The sequence below is a fragment of the Notolepis coatsorum genome (genome assembly GCF_963971535.1).
Source record: "Notolepis coatsorum genome assembly, chromosome: 20".
NCBI lineage: Eukaryota > Metazoa > Chordata > Actinopteri > Aulopiformes > Paralepididae > Notolepis > Notolepis coatsorum.
The window spans coordinates 61,393,905-61,406,928 of NC_140184.1; the positions used below are offsets into that span (position 1 = coordinate 61,393,905).

The following is a 13,024-nucleotide window of genomic DNA, read 5'->3' on the forward strand; positions in this document are numbered from 1 at the left end:
AGAGAGAGAGAGAGAGGAGAGAGAGAGAGAGAGAGAGAGCTAGCTGGGCTGGTCAGCAGGTACAGCAGTCAACTATGACCTATTGCAGATTTTTGTTTGAACATGTGATGTGAAAGCTGTGAGTTGGAGTGTGTTCCAATAGCTGCAACGACACGGAATGTTGAGCATAATGAAATCACTGCATCTTAATCGGTAATTGCCGTCAAAGGAGATGTGCAAGAGGTTTGAGAGGTAGCGACGACTGACGAGTCTTTCCCAGGATTGATTTATGAACTAATTGCAACCAGTGTCGTAGCCGTCTGGTGTGAAGGGTGTTTATAGAGATCACAGTGATGAGTGGTGTCATGTGGCAAAGCAGGATTGCCGAGTGGTGAAGCGTTTCGAGCTTGTTAAGGATGGAGCCATTTGATAGATTGCGTCGCCGTAGTCAAACATGGGAAGGAGGTCATTTTCACAAGAGGGTATTTGGCGGAGAGTGTGTGAAGGAAGCCGTCTGTATTGAAACATACAGGAAACCAAGTCTAGCTTTGACTTTAGCCTGAATGTTATTGACGCGTGTAGAACACTGTCGGGGGAAGGAGGCAGAGCGCTCGTCTGGCAGCGTGTCCAAGTGTCCTTGAGCAAGACACTTAACCCCTAACTGCTCCCGATGAACAAGTTGGCATCTTACATGGTTGCCTCTGCTGTCGGTGTGTGAATGTGTGAGTGAATGGGTGAATGTAGGCTGTAAATATATATAAATGCAGTCCATCTACCATTTACCATTATAGTACAGTATACTGTATATAGACATTCTTTGCTTGTATGTTTATAGTTATGTTATGTCTATGTTCAGATGAGTGTTAAGCAGTGTCAACACAATGTCAATTCAACTTAATTTTGGACTGTAATGTTATTATACCTGTTTGAGTGAATGTGAGGCATACGTTGTAAAGCGCTAGATAAACGCAGTCCATGTACCAGCCACAGGAGCTTCCCCCATCTTCCCAAGTAGGTTACAAAGACTGCAGGACTCTTGCATTACTTTATCATAGTACTGTATTATATCATGTAGCCAATAGCTAAAAACCCAAGTTGATTTATTGATTAAAAGATACATTTATTCAAAAAGAAAAAATGAATACATGGATGAATAATGGAATATTATAGTTGAGGGTGTTCTTTTGGTTGGTTACTGTTTAGGAGTTTTACACTCAAATTAACTTCCATCCTTGAACATGCCCAACCTCCACTACTACATGGCCTATGTTAGGATTAAGGGTTAGGGCCGTGAAAACAATCTATATTGAATTGTTTCATTTAAATCTGAAACCTTTTCCTGTAGAATATTTTCGCTAAACATTATTTCTAGTGCACCTCCCGTCCTGCAGATGTCTCTAGTTTGCCTTGCACCGAGTTACACCAGTTTTTTTCACCTGGCAGCGAGAACTCTCATTGGTGAAGTGTAACGCGTGGGAGGTCACGCTGCCTTCACCACTTCCTGCCTTTCGCTGAGCAGGCGCCCAGACCTGACCTGTAGGTGTCGCTGTCCACAACGCCAGATTCCCACCCACGACTTCCCTCCCGCTAACTCAGCCAAACGAGTTAGTATGACGATCGGCCCAAGCCGCAGGCAATGCTGACTCCGGGAGTCGAGACTGCAGCCTCTTGCATTGGTGACGAGCACAATCTCCACTACGCCACCCGACCGCCCCTCCGAGTTACATATTTTAACAAAAATGGCAAACGCTGGCTCCCTGAAACCAGAATAAAAACTATTTGACGATACCCAGCCCTAGGCCTGCACAACATAGGAAATAATTTACATTGGAGGGAGACATGAGGCAGTTGTTTAAATACTATGGTTGACTCACCATGACACCATTGTATTCAGATAATACTCATCTATCAATCCGGGCTACAGTCCATGATCCAACATGATAACGCATGTTTGCTCACCCTATAATAAGGGAGCTCGTCTATGAATGAGTGGAAGAAAGGTGGTGTCTAGAATAGATCCAGGAGCTTACAGACTGTTCTCCAGTTTAAAGCATAGCTTCAACCTTAGAATGAATGTCTTTCACAAAAAGAACATTGCGTCCTTCACGATGTCCCTATTGCATAATGTGCACACTGTGATATTAGATGGTGACACAATATGCAGCCCTACCTACAGTAGCCCTATGGCTTCCCAGAATAGAAGAGACACTGTAGGCAGGGAGAGAGAGGAGGATAGGAGAGATGAGAGGAGAGGAGATGGGACAAGAAAGGGGGAAGAGAGAAGAAAGGAGAAAATATAGGAGAGAGGAGATGAGGGATATGAGAGGATGTGAGAGAAAGGATAGAAGAGAGGGAGGAGAGAGGAGATGAATGGAGGAGAGGAACACAGAGAGGAGAGAGCAGAGGATAAGAGAGAGAGGAATGGAGAGGAGAGAGAGATAGAGAGAGAGGAATGGAGAGGCGAGAGCAGAGGATAAAATCTGCAGTTTCTTTTTACCTTATATTGTATAGATCGTTGCTATGTTGTCTACAAAACTACTATGGTTGAGGAGCCGGGAAAAACAAGCAGCTCACGCTTTTCTCAATGTATGTACATTTAAAAAAGCGGTGACAATAAAATAATCTGAATCTGAATCTGCCGGCGTGATCATCGGGGGGAGGCAAGACAAACACGAAAGAGTCGCCTGCTGAATTCCATTGCGTGTGCGTTGGCCTGCCTACAGAGGTGAAGAGGAATGAGGCCAGAACACTAGGTCATGGCTTGAGACGAAGACAACGAGGACTGTATAATGTTCACTGCACCGTGAGTTGAACCCCTTTCTCTCTACTCCTCCCCAGACTGACCCAGATGAACCCCTTTCTCTCTACTCCTCCCAGCCTGAAGAAGAGAGGAGAGGAACAGAGAGAAGAGAGGAGAGGATAGAAAAGAGGAGAGGATAGAAGAGAGGATGAGAAAAAAGAGAGGGGGAGAAGGAGGGGAGGATAGAAAAGGGAGGAAGAGAGGACGGAGAGGAGTTGATGAGAGGAGAGAAGAGGAGAGAGGGGAGGAAAGGAGAGGGAGGAGGAAAGGAGAGGGAGGAGAGAGGACATAGAGAGGGGAGGAAAGGAGAGTAAAGAGGGGAGGAGAGTAGAAGGAGAGAGTGTAGGAGAAGAGAGGAAAGGAGGAGAAGGGGGGAAGAGAGAGAGGAACAGAATGGAGAAGAGAGGATAGGAGAGAGGGGAATGGAGAGAGGAGAGAGGATAGGAGAGGAATGAAGAGAGAGAAGAGAGAATAGGAGAGAAGAGAGGAGAGGATCATAGGATATAGTAGATAAGAGAGGATAGGAGAGGATAGGAGGGAGAAGAGAGGAACGGAGAAGAGAGGAAGAAGACAGAAAATGAAGACATGGACATCGATCTAAAACATAGATCTTGTGAGGGAAAATACTGATTTAAAATGTTACATGTATGTGTCTCTGTGTGTGTGTGTGTGTGTGTGTCTGTGTGTGTGTGCGTACATGTACTCTCTATATGGCTCAGGAACAGCCTCTTCCCCTCTGCTGTCATCTCACTGAACTCTGTACTACAGTGACATTGAATCTAATCAGATCTAATATGTGTGTGTGTGTGTGTGTGTGTGTGTGTGCGTGCTTGCGTGTATGTACGTCTGTGTATGTGTGAGTTACACTTACAAAAGCAGAGGGCAGGTAGAGAACTCCCAGCTCATATGACCGCACCATCACCTGGGTGTTGCTCTTCTCCAGGGCACCCCATGCTGCTTTGGAAAGGTTGGCACTGGACACACAGACACACACACATGCAAAGAGAATGAGAACCTCCAAGAGAACATCCAAAGCACCAACAGGTATGGGGTTACATTCTGGCTGCTGGGCAATACATGTGATGACAAAGCCATGGAAGCATGAAATTAGAGAGAAAAACTCAACATCTAGGCAAGTGGTTCTCAAAGTGAATAATAATAATATAATAATAAAGGGGTCGCTGAGGAGGTTCCAGTGATCCCCAGAAAAATTGGGAACAATACAATTTCATTAATATATTATTCACTAGCAATTAGCCCGGATGAGAGAATGTATAAGAGTGACTATTGCTATCATAGCTTTCACTCTCTACTGTAATCTCCACCTACAGGATAGACTGCTGTGCGACTCCGAAGTCACATCTAACAACAAATATCTTGAGGGTCCCTGGGACTAAATCTTATCAAATGGGGGTCCGTTACTTATTCCGTATCTATTTGTGTTTGAGAACCACTGGTCTAGGTCACTGTAGAGGCCAATACAGGATATAATGATACACATTAGTGGCGTCTACTGTATGGGAAGCAAATAGCAGGTCATTACACTGTCATTGTCGGCAGTGTTATTACACTATTATAGGGCTGTCCCCGACTAAGGATTTGGATGGTCGACTATGATTGGCCAAAATTTGCCGTTAGTTGACTATTGGTCGACTAAAAAGAAAAAAAAAGAAAAAAAAAAGTATAATCGAAAAAAGATTTATTTTATTATATATTTTTTTTTAATCATTCCATTTGGGCTGTGGGGGGTGCTTAATGTCTGAAGGAGTCGACTGAAGGCTTCTTGTCCTCTGCAAAAGCATGCAATTGGTCCACTGATGGATACATCTCTCAGTGGCGAGGAGTAACGCGTGGGAGGCTCACGCTGCCCCCGATACTTCCTGATTCTGCTGTACAGGCGCACCAACCGACCTGTAGGAGTCGCTGTCCACAACGTCCGATCCCCACCCACCGGCTTTCCCACCCCCTAACACTGCCAATTGTATTAGTATGAACGACCAGCCAAGCCGGAAGCAACGCAGAGAGCTGGGCTCGAACCCAGCATCTCCTGCGTTAGTTGCGAGCGCCTTGCCCACTGCGCCACTTAGCCGCCCGCAAGTTACCAATTTCTAAAACAGTTGGGCTATTTTTCGTTCTTTAAGCCATAGCAACAGTTTTCTTTCCCTTTTAATAAATTATTTGAATCTCGCTGAGGGTCTCTCCTGAGGGTCTCTCCAGCTCATCCATGACTGAGAAATAGGTTCCTACAGTACACTTAAATGGCCACTTTGCTGATTTTTAACCTGAATCCTATCGTTCTGCTGTGAGGAGGACATAGTCTGCTCTCCTCTGGGTGATAATAGTGTCTTCAGTTCACTAAATCAAATCAAATCAAATTTTCTTGTAAGGCCCGACAACACACATTAATGTCCCCATGGGCCAGACACGTCTTCACAAGTCAAGAAGAAACATCACAATAAATCAAGAACAAAACAAAAACACCATGAAGTCCAATTTGTTTTTAATAAATTAAATAAATGAATGCAACACTCCCAGACATACCCCACACGAACGTAAGGAAAAACTCACTAAAACCTAGCAATAGGAAAAAATGCACCACAGGTAACGTGGAGGAGAGAAACCTTAGAAGGGCCGTTCAAGGGGGATCTCCCTTCTTAGATGTCGGTGATAATAGTGTTGCAATAAAACAGGCGAAACAGTTGGTAAGCATGCACTCATACATGTAATGAAATGGGTTAGAGAGTTCCCATGTTTGTAGTGGGCGGAGATGGAGCAATAAATACATGTAGTGAGCATATGCATACTCTGGTGCATACTGGTGACAGTAGAATCAAAGTATATAAGAAAATTGTGAAATTGAGTAATAGATAGAACTAAGAACTACTGCAAGTGTATGTATACAGGATGAGATACAAGACAATGGCTCAGGGCCATATGTCCCGGGGGGCAGGAGAAACCACTCAGAAATGGTCAGGGCAGAGCAGGTAAGGTTCAGCGCTGCAGGCCAGACAGAAGGCGGTATGAAGCTGTTCCATGGGACGGGTTGAGATAGAGACAGGTTAAAAAGGTTCTCCCATGTCTGCAGAAAAGCAGACATGGGAGCAAATAGACTAACTAACTAGACAGATTAATCTAAGGGTCAGTCCCCGACCAGGTGAGATCAGGGTAGGTTGAAGGAGAGAGAGAAAAGATGGGTCTTAAGCAGGGATTTAAAAGCTTCGACAGAGCAGGCTCCCCTGATGACGGCAGGTAATTTGTTCCACAGGCAGTGGGTAAAATAACAGAGGATGCCAACATTTTTATTTATATATATTTTTATTATTAATAAATGTTTTTTAATAAAAAAATTGTATTTAAGCCAAATAATATATACATATATAATATCCCTCCCTCGCTCTCTGTCTCCCTCTCTTTCTGAATATTACACACACACAAATATATATACACACACACACACAGTGGTTGCCTGCAGGAGGTCTGGTTTGATTATGAATCAGAGAGAGAGAGAGAGAGAGAGAGAGAGAGAGAGAGAGAGAGAGAGAGAGAGAGAGAGAGAGAGAGAGAGAGAGAGAGAGAGATCATTTTTAGGTTCTAGGTTGAAATGAATGAAGTTTCCTCATTTTACTTTTCCGTCAAGCCAACTGAAGAGACCAAGTGATCGCCGGCCATCAGAACGGCGTGGATTATGTATTTCCAGCACCCAACGCTGAATCAATAAACGTGATCGATATTTGGAATGGTGATCAGGAATTGGAATAATCTTTTTGGATAACATCTGATCTGAGGTAAGGAATCTATTTGACCAGTCTTGGGATAATCGGAGCTTTTTTCACAGATATATCAACGTGCCCCATACAGTAGTATGGCTCCACACACACACACACACACACACACACACACACACACACACACACACACACACACACACACACACACACACACACACACACACACACACACACACACACACACACACACACACACACACACACACACACACACACACACACACACACACACACACACACACACACACACACACACACACACACACACACACACACACACACACACACACACACACACACACACACACACACACACACACACACACACACACACACAGCGGCATCACTTATGAAAAGTTATTAGGTTATTATGGTTATTATTACACCATTGTTGCAGCTGACGCGCCTTGGTCCAAATTAAGTAAAGCAAAGCAACTCGTCCACAAAGTTCTCCAAGTCCTGTGGGTATTCAGGTATTCTCCTAAACTTTTCTGCAACTGAGCGAATTTCAGGTCTCCTCAATGAATTAATCCGAGAGCGGAATCCGAATTTCAATCAATCAAACAATGCTGTTTGTTTAGACATTAAGACTCACATAACTAGCTATCTCCGGGGTTCCCTCCAGCCTAAATCGTATTGTTGTTTTGATTCGAACGTGGCCGCGAGGCGTGTATATTTTCCCCAACGCAGTTGCACTTCCGCGTTCAGTTTACGTGGCCGCGAGGCCGAGGCGATGACGTCGTCACGTTTAGCTTTTAATGTGATTTGATTGGTCAATCGGTGGAAACGTTCTGGACTGGCCCGCCCCTAGGGCGGAACATTTGAAGACGCTAGACTACTTGGCAGCCAGACTGCCCCGTGTTACATTAACCCAACCCTTTATTAAGCTTGAATCGTATTGGCTAATAATTGGTTGTGGAGTCCACAACCAACTACAATGGGGACGGACCAGGACGCTAGAAACAGACACCTCCCCCTCTATCCTGCCTGAGCTGCAGTGAGCACAGAGTGACTGCCAGCCTGCCTCAGTGAGTCTGACAGAGTGTTAGAGAGAGTGAGAAGGAGAAGAGGGAGAAAATTCAAAAAAAAATATTATAACACAGAGATGAAAAATAATGATTTTTTTATTATTATTGTAAACTATATAAAAAAAAAAAAACAAAAAAAAAGTATAACTTTTTTTTACTGTTCATATTTTTGGGGAAGCTTGGCTTCCCTTGGCTCCCATGAATATTCGCCACTGTCCACAGGTAGGGAGCACGGTAGACAAAGGCTCTGTGGCCGGCGGATTTCTTTTTAACCCTAGGAATCGATAGAAGGCCCGCATTTTGTGAGCGCAGAGCACGAGCGGGTGAGTATCGAGAGATGAGATTGGATAGATAGAGCGGTGCGAGCCTATTTAAAATGTTGTAGGTGAGGAGTAGCACTTTAAAGTCAGATCGGGCTTGAATAGGAAGCCAGTGTAAGTAGGGCTGGGCGATATAACGATAATTATCTTGATATATTTTAATAATCGATATAAAAAAAAAATCGAAGAAAAAAAATCGTTTTTTTTGTACCTGCAACAGGGCAGTTTTAAAACCAGAGACAGTGGACAGACTTGTCTTTCTTGCCTGCAACTTAAAGTAATGGCTTTGCTTGTCCAAATGACAATACTGACCAAATTGAGATTTATTTATCTCTTGTCCATTTATTTTGTTTGCTTTCTAATTTAAAATACAGTTTGAAACCGTCTGTACACAGTAAGCTATGTGTGCTATCAGAGCTAGTCTCCAGTCATGAGTCACGGTGCACATGTGCGGTGGTTTGTCCACCAAAAAAGCACCAAAAAATAGAAAATAAACTAGCAGAGCCAGAACTGTTCAACTCCTCTGGAGCCACAGCCAGCAGAGAAGCCGGTTTACTTTCGCTTTCAAACCAGCTGCAGCCTGAGAACTGGAGTGTGAGGGGATGTAACACTAAGATGGCGGCAACGACAAAGAATTGCTGCAAAATAAACATACCGTAATTCCTCTAATAGTAACCCCGGCTTGTATTTGTTTCAACTGTAGCGGGTACCAGGCTTGTATTAGGAGGAGGCCTGTATAAGAGGGAGGCCTATATTAAAAATTTTCAAACGGATCATAATGAATAAATCAACATTTTGTGTCAGTTTGAACCCAGTAAAATGTACTGGGTTCATTTATTGAAACCAAGTACTGTATGAAATAGTAAACAGTGCAATTACAGGTGGTCACTGGTCATTTCAACGTTTTCAAAGTGAAATCAAGTAACTAGCTCAGTATGCAGCTCAGTATATTAGTAACCCGGCTTGTATTAGGAGGCCGGCTTATAATTGCTTAGCTCAAGAGCGCACCCGGCCATTAATAGAGACCCGGCTTGTATTTGAGACCCGGTTACTATTAGAGGAATTACGGTACATCTGTTTATAATTATTATAATTTTTTTTTAAACTTATAACAATATCGATAATATCGAATATCGAGTGATATGATATTGTTATCGATATCGTTATCGCAATATCATTTTTGGCCATATCGCCCAGCCCTAAGTGTAAGGCGGACAAAACTGGTGTGATGTGATCACATTTTCTAGTTTTAGTTAGTATCCGTGCAGCCGCATTTTGCATGAGTTGAAGATTTTTGATGCTTGAATTAGGTAGGCCTGAAAAAAGTGCGTTACAGTAGTCTAGACGTGATGAGACAAAAGCATGAATTAGGGTTTCAGCATCAGCCAGAGTTAAAATGGGGTGAATTTTTGCGATATTACGAAGATGAAAGAAGGCAATTTTGGTGAATTTTTTTATGACTCAGAGGTTTTTTATGGTGGAGCTCTGAGATACATGACAAGTAAGGATGTCCGATATTATCGGCCTACCGATATTATCGGCCGATATCGGCATTACAATGTGATATCGGAAAATATCGGTATTCCAAAAAAAACTACATTTCTATAACCTTTATTTACCCAGGCAAGCATGTAAGAACAAATTCTGATTTTATTTATTGTCAAAAGTATGCATAATGTTGTGTTAATTCCACAACAAGAGATATGTAATGTTAATTACCTGAAATTATTCAATTTTTTGGGGGGGGGAAACCCTGCATATATCGGTATCGGTTGATATCGGTATCGTAAATTAAGAGTTGGACAATATCGGTATCGGTAAAAAAGCCAATATCGAGCATCCCTAATGACAAGTGTCAAAGTTGAGGGAGATGTCCTCAAACAGGCCTCTGTGGTTTGGGGGGCCAACGATTACCATCTCAGTTGTATCTGCATTAACACTTTCAATGCCAACGACGAGATATCTCGTTTGTTCATGCCGACCGTTCATTGCGAACGACGAGATCTAGTTTTTTTTTATTAGCGATTTGAATTCATATTTCATCAATCTAGTCTCACGTTAGTGTTGCAAACTCTCTCTGAGCTCCATTGGGAAAATACCGCCCCCTATCGTCTCTCCCTGTGGTACTGCACCCATTTGGAATGGATTGAATGAAACACATGGGGGGGAAAAAAATCCTGCTTCCTCATTTTACTTCTCGGGCAAGTCACCCGAGAGGATCGGATTTATTGCCGAGCCCCAGAACAGCGTGAAATACATATTTCCAGTACCCAGCGTTGGATCAATAAACGCGATCGATATTTGGAATGGCGATCAGGAATTGGAATAATCTTTTTGGAGAACATCTGATCTGAGGTAAGGAATCTATTTTACCAGTCTTAGGATAATCAGAGCTTTTTTCACAGAGATATCAACGTGTGCCCTATGTGTGTGTGTGTGTGTGTGTGCTGATCAGGAAATGAGAGAATCGATTTTTCAGCTTGCTTCTATATCGTGCATAGTACACATATACTATCGATAATCTAGCGTTTATTTGAAAACAATTCATAAATAGGCCGAAAAATTACACCGTTTTTGTGTATTCCAGAATATTCCAGTAAAGGGCGATTACCGTTTTTCAAAATGGTATAAAACGGAAATGAACCGATTAAAAAAACAATCCGTTTAGACAATGTTGACTGCAAACAAGTCATTGATAAGTGACGGCCAGATTACACACAGCCATAATTTAAGACATAGTTTATGCGTTTGCAAATATGAGAGCTCTATCATTGAAGTGGGTGGTGGCATTCAAGGCGCACCGCATGGCTGGCAATGAAAGTGTTAAGGAGTAGAACGTTTTGCGACATTCACTTTTTAATGGCAAGCAGGCAAGCCTCAAGATTTTGTAATTGGGAGGAATCGTTTGGTTTAATAGGTATGTATAATTGGGTGTCATCAGCATAAAAATAGTTTATGCCAAATTTGCGTATGATATTGCCAAGGATATTGCTAGAGGTCTGCTCTCCTCTGGATGATAATAGTGTCTTCAGTTCACTAGAGGTCTGCTCTCCTCTGGGTGATAATAGTGTCTTCAGTTCACTAAAGGTCTGCTCTCCTCTGGGTGATAATAGTGTCTTCAGTTCACTAGAGCAGGGGTTCCCAAAGTTTTTAGGCCCCCACTATTTTTTTTCTTTTTTTATAAAAGGAAATGTATGGATGAAACATGCAAACGCACACACACTAATAAGCATTGGAGGCTTTTAAACAGGGCCGGACTGGGGAAATCATTCAGGCCAGGAAATATAGTGCAAAATATAGCCCCAGTCAGGCCACTTTTTAATTAAGCGGAGGGTCCCCCACCAGGACGTTTTTTGTTACAAAGACTTAATTTCCTGCATTCTGGTGCAGGATTTTTTTTTATTTGTACCCTTTAAATGCCAGTGTTTGTGATGGCATCACAAATTATTGTTAAAAAACAGGCTAGCATATGTATGATTAGCAACAACACTGATTTTGATGGATTTTCAGTTTTTTTGTAATGTCAGATGAAAAAAATACTCACTCTTACTATAAGGGACTAAATTGTCCAAAAACGCCAAAAAAATATGACTATATGTTGAAATAATTTACCACTTTTTCTTTAATAAATCTTTTATTCAACTTCAGCCCTGATCATAACACCACATATCCAATTCATTTTTAATTCTAACCCTTTAAATGCCAATGTGTGTGATGGCATATACTTGCAATATATCAAATGCAAAGTAGATTTTTCTGGGGGGGATTATTACAGGCTAGCATGTGTCAATGATTAGCAACAACACTGATTTTGATGGATTTTTTGTTTTTTGTAAGGGTCCCGCCTCCACCAATCACATGCGGCTCCCTTTGTGTGTGTGTGTGTGTGTGTGTGTGTAACCTCGTTCCTCCGTGAGATAAAGACTGGTAAAGCACTACGGCCGAAAGTGTGTATGGGGTAGAATTTCCGGTGTATGTACTTCCCCTGGAAGCTGCCTCAGAACGGACCAAACTTTTCCCGAATCCTGTCGGCAAACAAGCTAGAACGTCCCGGTCATGTAGTAAATTCTTCAGACAAAGCCGTTGCAGTGGCTTAAACAAAGAAATATTGTGCACTTCACATGTTTCTATAATTGTTTTGTCGAAACCGGAAAGCCTGTACTTCCGTTTTCACACTTTAGGAGGCATAGCTTGACCAGCCTAGTGTGTGTGTGTGTGTGTGTGTGTGTGTGTGTGTGTGTGTGTGTGTGTGTGTGTGTGTGTGTGTGTGTGTGTGAGCGAGAGAGATAGAGAGAGATAGTTCTCCAACTGGTGGGAGTTGCAGTGATCTCTGCAACCAGAAACACTGGCCTGGCCTGCTTCTAAGTTCAGTGGCCTGACTGCATAAAAAATCGCAGCCCCCACTTTGGGAACCACTGCACTAGAGGTCTGCTCTCCTCTGGGCGACACACAACACATTGGTAAGGAACCACTGCACTAGAGGTCTGCTCTCCTCTGGGCGACACACAACACATTGGTAAGGAACCACTGCACTAGAGGTCTGCTCTCCTCAGGCGACACACAACACATTGGTAAGGAACCACTGCACTAGAGGTCTGCTCTCCTCTGGGCGACACAGAACCACTGCACTAGAGGTCTGCTCTCCTCTGGGCGACACAGAACCACTGCACTAGAGGTCTGCTCTCCTCTGGGCGACACAGAACCACTGCACTAGAGGTCTGCTCTCCTCTGGGCGACACAGAACCACTGCACTAGAGGTCTGCTCTCCTCTGGGCGACACAGAACCACTGCACTAGAGGTCTGCTCTCCTCTGGGCGACACAGAACCACTGCACTAGAGGTCTGCTCTCCTCTGGGCGACACAGAACCACTGCACTAGAGGTCTGCTCTCCTCTGGGCGACACAGAACCACTGCACTAGAGGTCTGCTCTCCTCTGGGCGACACAAAACCACTGCACTAGAGGTCTGCTCTCCTCTGGGCGACACAGAACCACTGCACTAGAGGTCTGCTCTCCTCTGGGCGACACAGAACCACTGCACTAGAGGTCTGCTCTCCTCTGGGCGACACAAAACACATTGGGAAGTTTCATGTCCAATGGACCTGTCTCAA

General features: G+C 43.4%; 1 protein-coding gene across 1 annotated transcript in view; it reads right to left on the reverse strand.

Annotated features, from left to right (window-relative positions):
- Nucleotides 1-13,024, reverse strand: part of tdp1 (tyrosyl-DNA phosphodiesterase 1) — a 118,841-nt gene that overhangs the window by 18,921 nt on the left and 86,896 nt on the right. The window contains exon 14 of the mRNA XM_084337398.1: nucleotides 3,651-3,753. Within this exon, the coding sequence (XP_084193524.1) occupies nucleotides 3,651-3,753 (103 nt within the window). The remainder of the gene's footprint in view (nucleotides 1-3,650; nucleotides 3,754-13,024) is intronic.